At 41.5% G+C, this 15,768-nt stretch overlaps 1 protein-coding gene across 3 annotated transcripts in view; it reads left to right on the top strand.

The window, feature by feature from the left end:
• The window catches only part of LOC309700966 (receptor tyrosine-protein kinase erbB-4-like), a 371,528-nt gene that overhangs the window by 172,899 nt on the left and 182,861 nt on the right, over positions 1 to 15,768 (top strand). For all 3 annotated transcript variants that reach the window (XM_082524896.1, XM_082524894.1, XM_082524895.1), the window contains exon 2: positions 10,410 to 10,561. In XM_082524896.1, coding sequence (XP_082381022.1) covers positions 10,410 to 10,561 — 152 coding nt within the window. The remainder of the gene's footprint in view (positions 1 to 10,409; positions 10,562 to 15,768) is intronic.

Genomic DNA, 15,768 nt, shown 5'->3' on the forward strand with positions numbered 1-15,768 from the left:
ATTCGTCACTTAAGAGCAGTGGAGATGAGTTCTCTTGAATCCAGTGAAGTGCTTTACACCACTGCATTCGACACTTTGGATTGTGCTTGGTGATGTAAGGCTTGGATGCAACTGCTCAGTTCCATGAAGCTCTCTACACACTGTTCTTGAAATAATCTGAAGACCACATGAAGTTTGGAGGTCTGCAGTAATTGACTCTGCAGAAAGATACATCTGAACGCTACAATCCTCAGCATCTGCTGACCTTGCTCTGTGATTCCACTTTCCGGTTGAGCTGCTGTCGTTCCCAGTCGCTTCCACTTTGTTATAATTCCAACAGTTGATTATGGAATATTTAGTAGCGGAAAAATGTCACGACTGTACTTGTTTCACAGGTGGCATCCTATCATGGTACCATGCTGGAATTCACTGAGCTCAAGAGAGCAACCCATTCTTTCACAAATGTTTGTACCCTCCACCGCATGTCCAGCATGGACCTTGCCCTCCAGCAGGCCCCGGGGACCAGTCTGCAGGTCTGGATACTTGATTTTACACACCTGTGGCCATGAAAGTGATTGGAACACCTGAATGAATATTTGTGGCAATATAGTGTCTATATAAGTAGCTTTGCATGAGACAAAATCCTTCTTTAACATGTGTTAGGCCTATACTCAGTCAATCCTTTGTCTGAAGCAGGCTCTTTAAGTTCCTTTCCCTTTAATTTCTTTTGCTTGCGATTGGCTGCCCCTTGTAAACTAAAGGTTTGAACAGCAGGTGGGTGGAGCTGCCTGTAGATGACCTTATGATGTAATGTTTTGATTGACGAGATCTTAAATGAACAAAGACCTCCTAAATCTAAAAAAAAAATGAAAAATCAGCATGCAGGATATGATCATACATCCACTGGCATCATTCTCTCATTTTTACTTTAAAAAGAAATGGACCTACTTTAATAGCTCCCTTCTGTTATTTCTCTTGTGCAGACCGGTCTAATCAATAATTCCGAACAATGAATTTGAAATGATTGCAAAGGTGACTGAGAGAGCACCAAATGATTTTCCGAGTGTCAGGTCATATTTTCCTCTTCAGGGCTAAACACTTGTGTAGTAAAGAAGAAAAAAAAACTTTTTTTTCTGCTTTAAAAGTGCAGTTATTGGTTTTCAAACTTGGGAGAAATTGTTTTCTTTGACCTTTATTGATCAGACTGTCCTAAAGCGGCACAAATAAAGCAGCATAAATTCTCACAAACTGAGAGCCATTCCCCTGACATGCATAAGGGATCACACTGCTAAGACCGTATGCCATGTTTGACTGTGACCTCGGTTAAGAAAGTTCAGGGGTTTGTGCCGTTGCTTTGAAGCTTCGAACCAAAACAAATACATGAGAGGTGAATAACTCAAAGTTTTCCACGATTCGCAAGAATCACATTACTTTTCCAGCACTCATGTCATCACATGCTTGTAAATCCTCTGTCAGTTTCAGCTGACCACACATTACTGTGGGCTTTAGATTTGTGTTTCATCGTTGAGAGATGTCTTGCTTGCCATCCTCTAATAACATTTTTTAAAAAGTCTAAGAAATCCAGGATGGAAGTGGATGTTTGCCCCTCGTGCTGCTAAAACCAACTGCTGCAAACTTTTGCCCCGTGCACACTGCAGAAGGAAACTCGAGATGTTTTTCTTGCAGTTTGTGTAGCAGATGTCCTTGGCGATGTGGGTGTAGCTAACTGTGAGCTAAAGCAGCTCCAAAACCATCCTTTGAGAAGAGCTGTGACCCCGTGCCCGAGCACCAAACCTGCCCTCTTTAACCTGTCATGTCATGTTCATGCTGGTCTACTGACCCTTGCTGCTGCCTCACCACCCACTCAGTCCACCATCACAGCTCCACAAGCAAGAGCCTTTTCTGCTGTTTAAAGATTTATGCAGTATTCTCGTAGTTCTTAATCTCAATTTTCTAACATAGATGAAAAAGAAAAGAAGTCAGACTTTTTGGACACATATACATTTTAACTTGTATGGCACCCTTCATACATGCACCTTGATGATCGGAGGAAAAAGATGGAATAATAAGTAACACAATACAGTCTGTGAAATAGAATAATGCATAAAATAAGTATGAATATAAATAAAAGTGGTAGCACTTTATAATAATGTCACACTATTAAATAGCGCTTTTGAGGGCCCCGAAAAGCGCTATACAAATGCAGTCCATCATTATTTTTATTATTATTATTATTACTATTAAGCATTACTAAGGTATTAGCAAGTCATTAGTTCAGCATTTATATACCATTACTCCTCCTTAGTATGCCATTTATAAATACAAATATGTTCATCTATCTGTTACACCATGTTCCGCTATCGCTGCTACTACATCACTATTAGTAATAATCATACACATAGTCATAATAATCTGTGTTTGTTAATGACATAGTAAGGAGGAGTAATGCTATATGAATGATGAATTAACCCCTTGCTCATACCTTAATCGCTAATGCTTATAGTTCCTAATAAATTTAATAATGTTTATTAGTGTGACATAATTATAAAAGTAAATAAAATGATGAAAAATGCATAAAATAAATAACAGCATATATATAATATTTAAAAACAAATTAATAACAAAAGTCAACAATACAAAAATAAAAATGAAAGTACAGACAAACAGGGAGTTAGCATTTGCCTGAACATGAAGCTAATGCTATAGTGTCTCAAACCTGCATTCATTGTAATGGCCAGCAGGGGGTGACTTCTCCTGTTACAAAACAATTGGCAGAATGCATAGATGTCTAAAACTACCTTACTTCCTAGTGATCTACATCCACAGTTGTCCACATTCTTTCTGTATTTACTGTCTCAGTTAGTAGTTTCAAGTATTACTGAATACAACATGATTTTTATTTTTCAAAAAAGCACCATTTAGAGTAAAGAACTGTAAAAACTGAATGCTGCACATAGGGATGTCATACCTACTATAGATTTCAATACCAAAATTATAAAAACGCGACTGTACTTACTTTTGTTTTAGTACTGTAGGTACCACAGCTAGCATATGTAGCGAGGCTAGTTCTCCCAGAACCGATGGGAACAATAAAGCTACACGTGGAAAATGGACTGCAGCTGCCGCGCTATCCCTAATCGTTGATAAGAAACATGCAGCAAGTAGCAACTTTTTTACTTGCTTACTTTTTTTTGTCTTTTTGAGCTGGCATCACCACTGTGAAAACAACTGTGCTCCTAGTCTAAAGGCGCAATTCCCAAAGTGTGGGACAGCACATTGGCCTTAACGCTATGCATATGACTGGGTAGCTTTAACAATTTATAACCAAAGACCTGTTGTTGTTTTTTAAGGAAACCCATCAATTGCTCCTGTATTTTGATTAGAGGCAAGATTCAGAGTGAAGATTGGGTCACAGCACTCTTGACTTTGGGCTAGCATTATATCCAATCATATAACATAAATTAATATAATGTAACGTCACATTACAGCTCATAGTAAAGTTATTAGCCTACTGGGTAAAAGTCCTATTTTTTCATCTTGTGTCCTGTCAACAAAATCAGCAAAAATAAAACTATATGTTAACACTGTAACAAACGATGTGGCTAAGGAGGTCACAATTTAAAACATCTTTATTATAAAGTTGTTTTAAAGCACTGAGAAGGCTATTTGGCTACAGTTTTACAGTTCAAGCCTCTTGTTGCTTTCAGTGGCCGGTTTCATGACACCGACGTCTTAAAAGCATAAATGTTTAACTACAAAATGAGCGTTACCAGACCAGTGGGTGATGCAATTGTATCTGCCTCTAACTCCGACAGGTTATGTTGTTCACAACTACAAAAAAGCACTTCTTACTTCAGCTGTTCTCTCAGACATAACTGTTTGCATTTAGTCGTGACAGAGCCCTGAAATACCCTCCCAAACCGAGCGGGATTTACAGAAAAATGATCCGCTACATTATCAGATGCAATTTCGAATAACTGATAACAGCCTCGCTGCTTACTGTTCAGTCTCTTTACAGTATCTGAGAGCGGTAAGGGAAGGAGAGAGGAGAACTTTGGAAATATGAAACCTGCAACAGGAGGACAGAAACATGATAAGAGAGCAAACGCAGAGAGAAGGAAAGGATTGTAAGGAAGAGATGGCGTGCGAAATGAGAACAAGCACGGCTCAATATTTCAGTGAGAAAGTGCTTTCGTCTTTTACTTCATGCATGGGTCAGAAATGTGTCAAAATCACTGTGCATACACTTGCATGTCTCTACTTGTACCTTCTCCCCATTAATCTCCACTTTCAGAATCTGCTAAAGACTGTGTACAGCACTGTGCATAAATACAATGAAATCTCCATCCTCCTTGTTTTTTATTAGCCGCCATCAATATCACTCATTCCTTCCAGTTACAAAGCTGGAAACGTCATCAGCGTAACTGAGAACATCACTTCTAGTAAAGCGATGAGTCATTGCAGTCTGTTTTACTGCTGAGGGTGTGATCATTTTACTATGAAAAAGTCTTGCCAGTGGCTCGCTCTCTCTTTTCTTTTTACTGTTTGTCTCATTGCTGCACCTGTTCAACGTGCAGTCTCATTTCTCTGCTTCATTCACCGTCCTGTCTGTTTTTGCTGCTGATAAATGTGCCCGTTCTTTGTTTAAGTGCACCAAACCACCTATGTTTACCTTTTGCCTGACAAGGAGCTGGCGTGGCCAGATGAATAATGGTTCTGTCTGGAAGGAGCAAAACAGTGTGACGCTACTGTAGCTCTGCCAGGCCTCGTGAGGAGCAGTTGATGGTTTGGTCAACAAAGCATGTGACTTTGACATGAGAGCCTCCTGTTTACAGACTGTTTTCTGTCTTTTTAACTGTGGCCGTGAGATTTAGCTAACCTTAATCCATTTAATCAACTCAGTTTATGCAATTTCTAGTTGCTACCTGTGCAAGAAAAACTGCATGATCCTCCATCCATCCAACTTCTTCCCTTAGTCCAATTCAGGGTCACCGGGGTTCAGCCATAGAGTAAGAGGCACAGTACACTGAAAGAAGTGCACTGGCATTTAAAGGTTCTATTCCATGTTTTGAGTTTCCGTTTGAATAAGCTGAGCTGTTTCTCTGTGTTGTAAATGTAAAGTAGTTTATGTAATGCACCCCTCTGCCTGGCCTGTGTTTCTGCAAAAAACACCATTGTATATTCAACCCATTGTCCTGCCTGGCATATATCAGCTCCCAGACTGTACACACCGAGATACAAACGCACACACCTGAACCGTCAAGTGGACACGGCCTCGTGTCACCTGATGGTTTAACGGGGAAAAGAGCTGCAGCTCAATACTTACAACTCCCACCGATGGTTGTGGGAGAGAGACAGAACAATAGAAAGGACAGAAACAAAGGAATTGATGGCTAAGAGGCAGAGAAAAAGAAATTAAGAATTGAGAAAGAGAGAGAGAGATGCAGAGCAGATGGATTCGGACACTTTTGAAACCAGCCCAGAGAAGAGAGCATTTACAGTAGAGCGCGTCGGTGTGAATGTTAATGCTCAGGGACGTCGTTCTCGTTCTCACAAATAAAAGATTGTGTCTCTCTTTCTTTCGATTTTGTTCCTTTGCCTGGTTTTAGCTTGCTTACTCACTCTGAATGAATGCTATTTCTCTCTTGTGTGTGTGTGTGTGTGTGTGTGTGTGTGTGTGTGTGTGTGTGTGTGTGTGTGTGTGTGTATGTGTGTGCGCGTGTGTGCGCGTGTGTGCGGCTGACTGATATTGGTTTTTGAGAGTTGTTTTCGCCTCACTTTTCACCTCTTCCCTCTGATCTTTTATCACCACACAAACTCTCTCTCTCTCACTCACACACACACACACACACACACACACACACACACACACTTGCAACTAGGTTTCAATAACAGATTATTACAGAAGCCTCGCTAACCTTTCATCTCTACACACAGAAAAAAGTATATCCTCTCACTCACACGGACACACACAAACACACACATGCGCGTTTATCGATCAGACCAATTTTAGAGCCTCACATAGACTTCCTTTGAGTTTGTAGCCACTCTTAAATCATTTCATCTAATAACTAATCTGTGTGTGTGTGTGTGTGTGTGTGTGTGTGTGTGTGTGTGTGGTCAGCAAATCTCATTTATCACCATAGTTCAGGTCCCCTCACTGCCATTCGGCCCCATGCATCCTGTACCCACAGCAATATGGTGGATCACAGAGGAGAGGAAGTGCGCTCATCTTTGCAGAGCCAACGATCCATAAAGCAATATGGGAGTTTATGAGCTCTCAATGTTGTTCAATATGAGGCCAAGTTCAACTATGCAATAGCCCTTTGTCTTTTTTTTGTGGGTGATACTAAAGGACAGCAGTCATGCCATTAAAAGTTTAACTTACATTATTTTGAGCTTCATATAGATTTAGGTTGGAATTGGTTGTAGATTAAGTAACACATAGATGATCATAAAATACTGATTATAATTTATATAAGTAGAGGTAAAATAAGTTATCTAAAGACTGATCAACAGCACCAACTGCAAAAATATAACTTTTTCAAACACAAAAATGAAGTACAGTGGAACCCCGACTTACGAAATTAATTCGTTCCCGAGGGTCTTTCGTAAGTCGAAAATTTTCGTAAGTCGAAGCACCCATCGCGCCTTTTGAGTGAACGATAGGCTATAGGCTAATTGCTAATGGCAACAACAATACGTCGTTCAAGTAGATCAGCGAAGCGCAAGTACGAAAGCCACGGGATTGTCACATGATTCGGAAGGCATTGTGGGCATTGTAGGCATTCTGGGCTCAGCCAATCAGAGTCAGCGGATTTCGTAACACGGGCATTTTGTCGTAACACGGGCAGAAATATTGCCGTTCAGTGCCTTTGTAACTTGAATTTTTCGTTTAACGGGGTATTCATAAGTCGGGGTTCCACTGCATCAACTGCATCAACTCACCACAGTTTTTTTCCTGTCTAATTGGTACAGTTTTAATTAAATCCAAATTTCCAAAAGACACATCATGCAAAGTGCATAACAAGATAAGTGAAGCCAAAGTGAACGGACATACAAAGTACCGGAAGGATGCAAAACACACGAAAAGTCATTTAAACACACTGAAGCACAAAGAGAAGCATTCAGACAATTATGTGTCACGAATGGTGGCGTGCTGAGGCTTCAATAAAACCAAACTTTAACAGATCAACGGTTCAAATTAATCAAAGTCCAAAAATGCAAAGAACATTTTTTAAAAAGAAGCAAAACCATGAGGAGCTGGGAGTAAGTAGGAAGCCAAAAGAAATAACCCAGAGAGGAACATGAGGGAGTATACACAGACACCCTGACAAAGACAGAGGGGAGGACGAGTGTTCATGCACTGAGGGCTGACTGTGAATGAGAAACAGGCGGAAACAATCTGGACAGTCACAAAGGAGGAAGTAAAACTAATAGAAGGCATGATGGAAAACAAACCTTCAAAGTAAAGCAGAAAATATCAAAAAAAGAGATGTGAAGACAGAGACAGGGGGGCTAACAGAAAGCAGATCTTAAAATTAGGTAAATACAAAAAAAAGTCCACCTTTACTGCTTCCAGTGGAATTAAATGGGTAATCAAATGCACTTGATTATCTGAATCAGCAAGTATGAGCACCTCTATAAAAACAAAACTTCTGGCTTGCTGTTCTGAAGCATTCAGGTGTGTGTTCGCACAACGCTGAGGGAAAAAAGACTTTATCAGTATTCTTAGAGGGTTGGATTTTCCAAATTTTAAGACCTGGTAAGGACCAGACTTTAGACTTTCTTTTACGGAGCAGTCAGCTACAAAGTTGAAACCGCCTGATTATTGTTGTTTAGGTCCCGATCACTCCAATGGAGCATGGATGTAGGGTGTTTTCTGGGATACCGACTTTCGATCCATTGGTTCCTTCGGGTTGTTTAAATTTAGCATTTGGGCTTGTTCTGCTTCATCCCATCGATGCTTGGACAGATTGAGTGTCACAACAATAGTTCCCTCAAGTCCCTTTATATTACAATGATCCTAAAGTAAAAGAAAGAAAATCCAAACGTCAGACAACCCTAATGGCCAAGTTCTTGGCGACAGTGGGAAGGAAAAACTCCATTTTAACAGAAAGAAACCTCTGGCAGAACCAGGCTTAGGGAGGGGCAGCCATCTGCTGCAACCAACTGGGGGTGGTGAGGTTGGGGGGGTGGACAAAAGAAACTCTGTGGAAGACAGCCAGAGATTTAAGGCCTTGGACTTTTTCTCAACTTCCTCAAGCTATTCCGTTGTTGGCAGGGCATGCTGTCCTGCTGAGGGAGCCCACTGCCATCGGGGAGTGCTATTTACCTAAGGTTAAGTGTATTTTAGCCTTTTCCAAGGTCCCAAAACAGGAAATTTTAAGGACATCATGTTTCATTGTTTGATGAAAAATATCATCGTTAATTGGATATATAATGTATAATAAGTTAATAATAAACCATATATTTACTTTCAATACGTATATGATCTGGTGTGAGTGAATTAAGGCATGGGAAACATTTCCTTTACCATGATGTTCACCACTCTAGTTTGCCTTTGTCTATGGGAAATTTTAATGTTTGCTCTACATAAGACACAATAGGCTCATTCAATCTCTATTTCCTTCACTTCTGCTAACCTAAACAGTTGGTGCTGTATCTGAAAAAAAAAAAGTGATTATTCTGTTTTAAAGTAAGACCTATTCGAAGTTGAACTGCTGACAAACTTTAATGAGCAGTTTAATTACATTGAGCCAAACTCCATCCTGGTGCCACGCCGCACGCACAAACCGACACACAAACCTCTGGTCGCGCCTGCGGTAACATGGCGATCGTGCCAGCTGAATGGAGCAGATGGTCGCAGGACTGAGGCTGGGGAGCTTGAGTGACTGGTGGAAATGCTGGCAGGGACGGAAAGAGGGCTTGATGGGCGCAAATATGAGGAACTAATTACAGTGGTAGCCACTGCATTAGTCGATTGTGTTGCATTTATCATGAGCACTGCAGACGGCCAGTTACATTACTTATTTTAGCAAAAGAGTTGAATATGGGGGACCAAAACTGTCAAGATTTTAATAAATGAGTCATAAAAACATAATATTCAAACACAAAATAGCATTAAAAATGAATGTAGGTAATAATTCATTTATAAAATCATTGTAGTCTATTTGTCTTGTCTCTCGTGTATTTTCTGATGTTTTAATTTCCTCGTGTAGTTGCATTTTTGCATTGTCTGTCCTCACTGTGTGTTGCAAAAAGTTTAAAAAGTTGCACTTTTTCTGTATTTGATGTCTATTTCTATTACTTTTGCTATATTTGTAGAATCTTTTAATTAACTTTATTTACTTTTTTGTATTATTTTCCTTTTTTCTCTTTATTTCACTCTTCTTTTGATGAATAAATGCGTGGCTGGTTTTGTGGTGTTATGGTGTTGCTCTTGACTCTTAGAAAGTTCCCTTGCTTTTCATGCCTTTCTACAGTATAGAGTTTGCAGTAAGGTAGGGAACAAAAATGGTTGTTTTTGTGCACGCAGCTAAAACTGGGAGAAAAGCCTACCCTTATCTAATTGCCCGGGGTTCCCACACACCAACAGAGTCGTGTCTACTCCCCATAATATCTTCAAAGTCTTGTACTCTCGTCAGCCAAGTAAAGTCTCCAAGTGAAACCCTCGGTAAAGGTCAACCAATGCAATTTGAATATCTTTGATTAAACGGTGTGCCTGTGCCAGACCTAGACTGTAGGTCAGTGCCTCAGAGAAATGATATCCACCCCTCTAACCCCACTTGTCCCTCCCCAAGTCTTCACTCTCGCGTCTCCCTCATTGTCGAGGGTCACGTCTGCTGCACTCCCCTTTCAGCAATTGATGTAATCCCTCAATCCTCGATTCCCTCCCACTGTTTCCTCTGTCCTTCAGCCCTCCCTCGTTCACGTTCTTTCACTGTGTCGAGCTCTCGTATTCACACGGTTTTAGTCCTCAGATCTCCGCTCCTGGATGTTTCTTTGTCTTGATTTCATTCTAACGCATTCGGAGCACACGCCAGTGAAGCGATTCATCAGCAGACAAGTGCTTTAGTTACAAATTCCACCATGTTCAGCCGTGGCTGTAGTTATAGAATAGAGTGAGATCAGCTATATGGGATTTTCCATCAGTTTTACAAGAGGGGCAAAAAAGAAAAAGCTGTTTAAGTTATCTAGGTTAACTGGTTGTGCTGACCTTTAAGTGTTGTGTATGTATGTAATCAAGTTAGCTAGCCTGCTGGCCTTTAAGCATAATGACTACTGTGGTCATGAATGGCTGAAAATCATTAATTACACTGTTTGCGTTTCTCCCTTTTTGAATCTGTCAGCATAGATAACATGCTCTGTAAGACAAATTGTCTCAAACGTGACCCTTTTTTTTCTTCTTCTTCTGTTTTTGTGTGTAGTTTGTCCTGGTACAGAGAACAAATTGAGCACACTCTCAGACCTGGACCAGCAGTACCGCACCCTGAAGAAGCTCTACGAGAACTGCGAAGTCGTCATGGGGAATCTGGAGATTACCAGCATTGATCGAAACCGCAACCTCTCCTTCCTCAAGGTACGGGGGTGAAACCGTCTCTGGTCCATTTGCTTTAATGGATTGATGGCGAGCAAGAGAGAAAGACTGGGCGTTTTAGCATTCTGTATTGGGCAACAGATGGGATTCAGGACCACGGAGAGAGACAGGCAGAAAGACGGTGAATGTTTTACAATGAGAGCGCTCAGGCTCTGTCTCTGCTCACTCATTCTGTTTTCTCCATCGTAAACACTCACTACTTTATGGTCAGTGCAAAATCAAGATTTTTAGATAAAGGCATAATCCTCTTAAACCTTCACTGACTCATCATTGTGCTAAACTATGCATAAATCATGGACTACAAATGTGGATAGTAAAAGTGATAGTGGCTAAATATAGACAGAGATGAGGCTGGAATGTATTTTTGGAGACACAAAGAAAGAGCTGGAATGTTTCGGCATCTCAGTCGGACACAGAGATCCCAGTCAGGAGGCTTAACCCAGTTTTGATTATGTTCAAGATGTAAGGTTAACACGGCGCACACAGACAGAAAAGGTTTTCTGAACTCATTAGAGTTCATTTGTTGAGTAAAATGATTCTATATTGCATATTTACGAGATCCAAATATATACTATAGTCAAGATTTAGAAAACACAGTCAGTTCATTTCAACATCAAGTACAATAGACGTGCTTGTTTTTGGTGTTAAATATAGATGCAATTAGCCATAAACTCCACGTTGCAAATATTGATAAATCGATTTGCGTGTCTGATTTAAATATTCTCTTTCTGTATTTAAGGCGCTCCCACAAATGTATATAGAACATGGTCAGTTGCAAAAATCTGACCCATTAGGTGATGCCAGCTCACATCACCCAATGGGTCAGTAGATGCTTTTCAACACATCCAGCTGGCAAAATGGCACATAAGGACCATTATATGAGCTAATTATAGTTGGTGCGCACATGCAAGCCACTTTGGAGCCCATCTCCACCCCTCTCCCTCCTTTTCGTGCTGTTTCTGAGTCAGTCAGTATACGAGCGGTCACTGATGTTTGCTACATTCTGCACTGGTCTCTCTCAGTGTTTCTCAGTGCTCTCCATGCCAGCAGAGCAACCAAATTTAAACTACTGCAGATAAAAAACAACCCCCCCCCCTTTTTTTGGATTGCAGAGGTGCTGAATGAAATGTATTTTAAAAGATAACCAATTTAACAAACTCTTAAAAAGTTGGATAATGCCTTTCAGAGACAACGCTTTTGCATTCAAGGCAGCTGACTCACTGAATCTCTTATCTGGTGGGAGTTACAATAATTTAACAAGCAAAGGGTTGAGAATTTTATTCACTTCAAGAGAACCCATAGATATTGATTGAAGCCCTTTGCCAAGACAATACAACACATCACAGTACAATGGAACTCATGATAAGAGGCAGTGGTAAGAATTACAATGGAAGAAACGTCTGTGAAAGACTGCAGGCAAATGAGAGGCACTCTGAATGCAAAGTGCCATCGCCATTCCAGCTGAACACAGTCATCTCCTGGGTCTGCAGCTTCTTTTGGAGTGTGTGTGTTTCTGTGTGTGTGTGTGTGTGTGTCATCCGGCCTGTGTTTTAAAATTCACTTTTTTCTCTACTGCATGCACACATACTGTATGTGCCACCAGGCCCAGTCCCTCCTCCCTGCTGTTTAATGAAGTGAGGTGCAGTCTAATTACTGGGCCAGAGCTATCAAATGAATACCATAAACAGTCCCATTAGGCCCAGCATCATTAGAGAAACAATTAGGCATCTGGGGGATTGTTAACTGAAAGTGAAGCGGGAGGGGGGGACAGTTGTAAAGCAGTAATCCTATTGGCTACAAGAAATCAGTGAGACCCCACCTGGATTTTTAAAAGCTCACTCATGGACCCTTCTAAAGCTTGGTAGAGTTTACCTGTAAAAAGTTGCATAGACAAAATCAATAAAAATCAGTTCTGACTTGTTGATCACCAAACAAAACCAGATGGAAATTGTTTTCTATTCTTAACCATAAGCAGTGAAGTCACGCTGCTTCCTGTTCCTCTTGCTTGTCAGTCTGCAACTTAAAATACTGCCCCTAAACTTGGAGCATATGCATAATGGTTCATGAAAAGTTCAGCATCGGCACATCATCTGCACATACACACATCTGAGCGCAGCACACAGGCTCAAACACGTTGAGCCGCAGGCAGCGTGGAAACGCTAGGACAGGGAAAATCAGCAGCTTGGGAGGAACATAAAGTATATATGGACGAATGGATGGCCACGGCACAGAGGGATGGAGAGGTAAAGAAAAGAAGGAGAGAGAGGAAAGAGAAGAGCAAGAGGGATGTCACTTTTATGGCAGGCAAAAACAGCTGCTGTGTGAAAATTACAGTGTGCAGCTATTGTGTGTGTTTGTGTGTTTATGAATGGGGGGGGGAGTTTGATACAGGGCAGAAGTGAGGAAGAGAGGGCAGCGACAGACATGAAGGCATGGTGATTTTAGCCTGGTGAGGTGCTGACAGTTAGATGGATGATATGGCTCTGCAGCCTTCTGTGGTGCAGCTTTGCTCTAAAGCACATTTCCTTGACTTTTACTTAGTCTCTGCCTCTGTTCAGTGCACTCAGATATCGCAGATTGGGGCCAATTTTTACTTACAAATACATCCTGATGCTTTTTTTCACATACCTTACAGGCCCACACAGGTGGAGCATTTTCAGTCACTGTGCAGCTTTCCTGTGTGGAAAATATGTCAAATTTCAAGACACAGTTTTAAATAAAGGAGATACTTGAAGCCTTTAATGTCTTGATTTCCTGGCTTTGATGGGAGGTCACATGTATTAAATTACTGCCAATGCAGAGGTCAGCTGCCCCCAAGTCGACCCCAGTCTAATCCAGAGGAAGGCGAATAGAAATTATGTGATGAGGGTATGAACGAAGATTTTAATAGATCTTATTATCAGGTCATACAGGCCACGAAGTCAGGCTCAGCCTACAATCCTGGAAGCTCAGTGTTAGACAGACTTAACACAGCCAGCTGATGATGCAAAGCTCATCAATATGCTGATCGCTTTGCAACCCACCTCCACTTCCATCAGTGTCACAACAGTGTCCAGTATCACTGATGCCTGTTTTATGTACTTATTTTAGTTAATGCTTCACATCCTGTAATACAGGGCTTTTTAAACAAGTTTGCAGTATAGTAAGGATTTGTCTGAATGCACTCATTGGATTGACCAATAACTATAAGACCAAGGAACTCAGGTGAAGGGCAAAGCAGATATTAGTCATAGATAAGAAGTGACATCACTATCATCACTGTCAGCTGAAATTCTTAACAAGCAGTATCAGGTCTCGAAAGTTCCCAGACGTTTTCGTGCTTAGTAGAAACTTCTCTCTGAAAGTGTCGGTGGTTCTTTAGAAGTACTTTAAGCAGAGAGATGAATGTTTTGTGACCACAGTCACAGGTGTCTGAAGGGCATCACCATGCTGCTGCCTTGCATACCCCCTCTTTCTAGTTTGCTGGCCAGCTCCCTTGGACGTTGTCTGTCTGTCACTCACAATGACCTATTTTCCCAGAAGTGAAGCGAGGAGCCGCGCCAAGTGGCCCGCAGTGGCCCACAAGCAGCTAATGATGTCACCTAGGCTGAAGGACTCTTCATTAAAGCCGGATCAATCTGCTTGCTAGCGCTGCAAAACACAGGGCGCGATGCCAGGTCTGCAGCTGAGAGCGCGGCGGCGGCCGGGTGTCTATCCACGAAACCACGAAAACGTCACACGGCGAAGCGCTCGTGTTGCAGGGTGCGCTTTAAACTCTCTCTAAAGTTCCCCCAAGAGGACTGAATCCATCACAAGTTGGGGATACAAACACACATTCTTGGACACGCACACAGTCTTGAGCAATAAAGGGAGATGAATGACACGGTCACTGAGGTGTATACTCTATGTCGACATGCAGACGGAGACACTCTTTACTGAGCTTATCTCTGGCAAACACCAGCAAGGAGAGACAGAGAGAAAACAGAGATACAGCTTTTTTAACCGGGACTCATTTCTGCTTTTTTTTTCTTTTTTTTAAAGAATGGCAGCGAGGATGTGACTTCGGTTCAGCACAGCCGGGAAACAGAGGAGAGAGGAAAATATAAAGTCAGATGAGACAGGCGAGAAAAGAGACTTCTTCCACCAAAGGCTTTGAGCTGAAAATGAAAGCGTTCAGTTGTTCTGCAGCTCAGCTATTCTCAAAGCGTACATCCTGAGACTACGTCTGCTGCCTCTTACTGTATGCATATACGTGCATCCGAACGAGGCCACGCTTAAGCGGAGCAAAGGTCACTCGGCTCAGAGTGGTGCTGTTCGTTTTCTTTGATGAAGCTTCCTCCTTGCTCTTTTACGTCATAACCTCTTCGGATTTGGAGGGATTTTTCTTATTTTATGTCCTTGCTCTAACCCTCTGAGATCGGAGTGGTAGCCAGAGATTACGGCTTCTCCGTGTCATTATTCAGAGCTCTTCTGATCGCTCGCCTCTCTGTCTGAGAGTGCGGTCCTATGCCATTAATTTACCGCGAGGCAGTAATTCATACTCCACTCTATCACACGTGTTTCACCGTGTCTGCCCTTCAACATGTTTGCCATTCATCCTAGTTAGTTATGATATACTATACTGACACTTACTTTGTGTACTTTCTCAAGGTGTGGCCTCTTTTATACAGCGAGGAACATCTAAAAGCTTCTGAAATATAATATTATAGAGAATGATGTTCTAGGGGAAACCCTTATATGCCGTGGGGCCACTATGCCAACGTTGTTGTTTTCCATTGAAGCAGTCTCCTCTAGGATAACAGGTCTTTGACCCATAGGGCCCAGGGGGCTCAGCAAATGTTTTAGCATTCAAATTATAGAAATCATATGCTATGGCTTTCATGGTCACCAAATCCTAAACCAATTTGTCCTCTAGAACTTGGACTTGTGTGGAGTCCTGTGTTAAACAGTCCACTACCTAAATTCTAGACTCTTTGTTTGGTGTATCTTGCGAGTACCTGGTTACACTTCCTTTTCTTCCAAAACTGCCTTAATTCTTTATGGCATTGATTCAAGAAGGTACAGCAAAGTCATGTTCAAGAAACCAGTTTGAGACGATCTGAGCTTTGTGACCTGGCGTGTTATCCTTGCTGGTAGCAACCATCAGGGGATGAGTACACTGTGGTTATAAAGGGATAAACATGGTCAGCAACAATCCTCAGGTAGGCTGT

This window comes from Aulonocara stuartgranti (genome assembly GCF_965226115.1).
Source record: "Aulonocara stuartgranti genome assembly, chromosome: 23".
Taxonomy (NCBI): Eukaryota; Metazoa; Chordata; class Actinopteri; order Cichliformes; family Cichlidae; genus Aulonocara; species Aulonocara stuartgranti.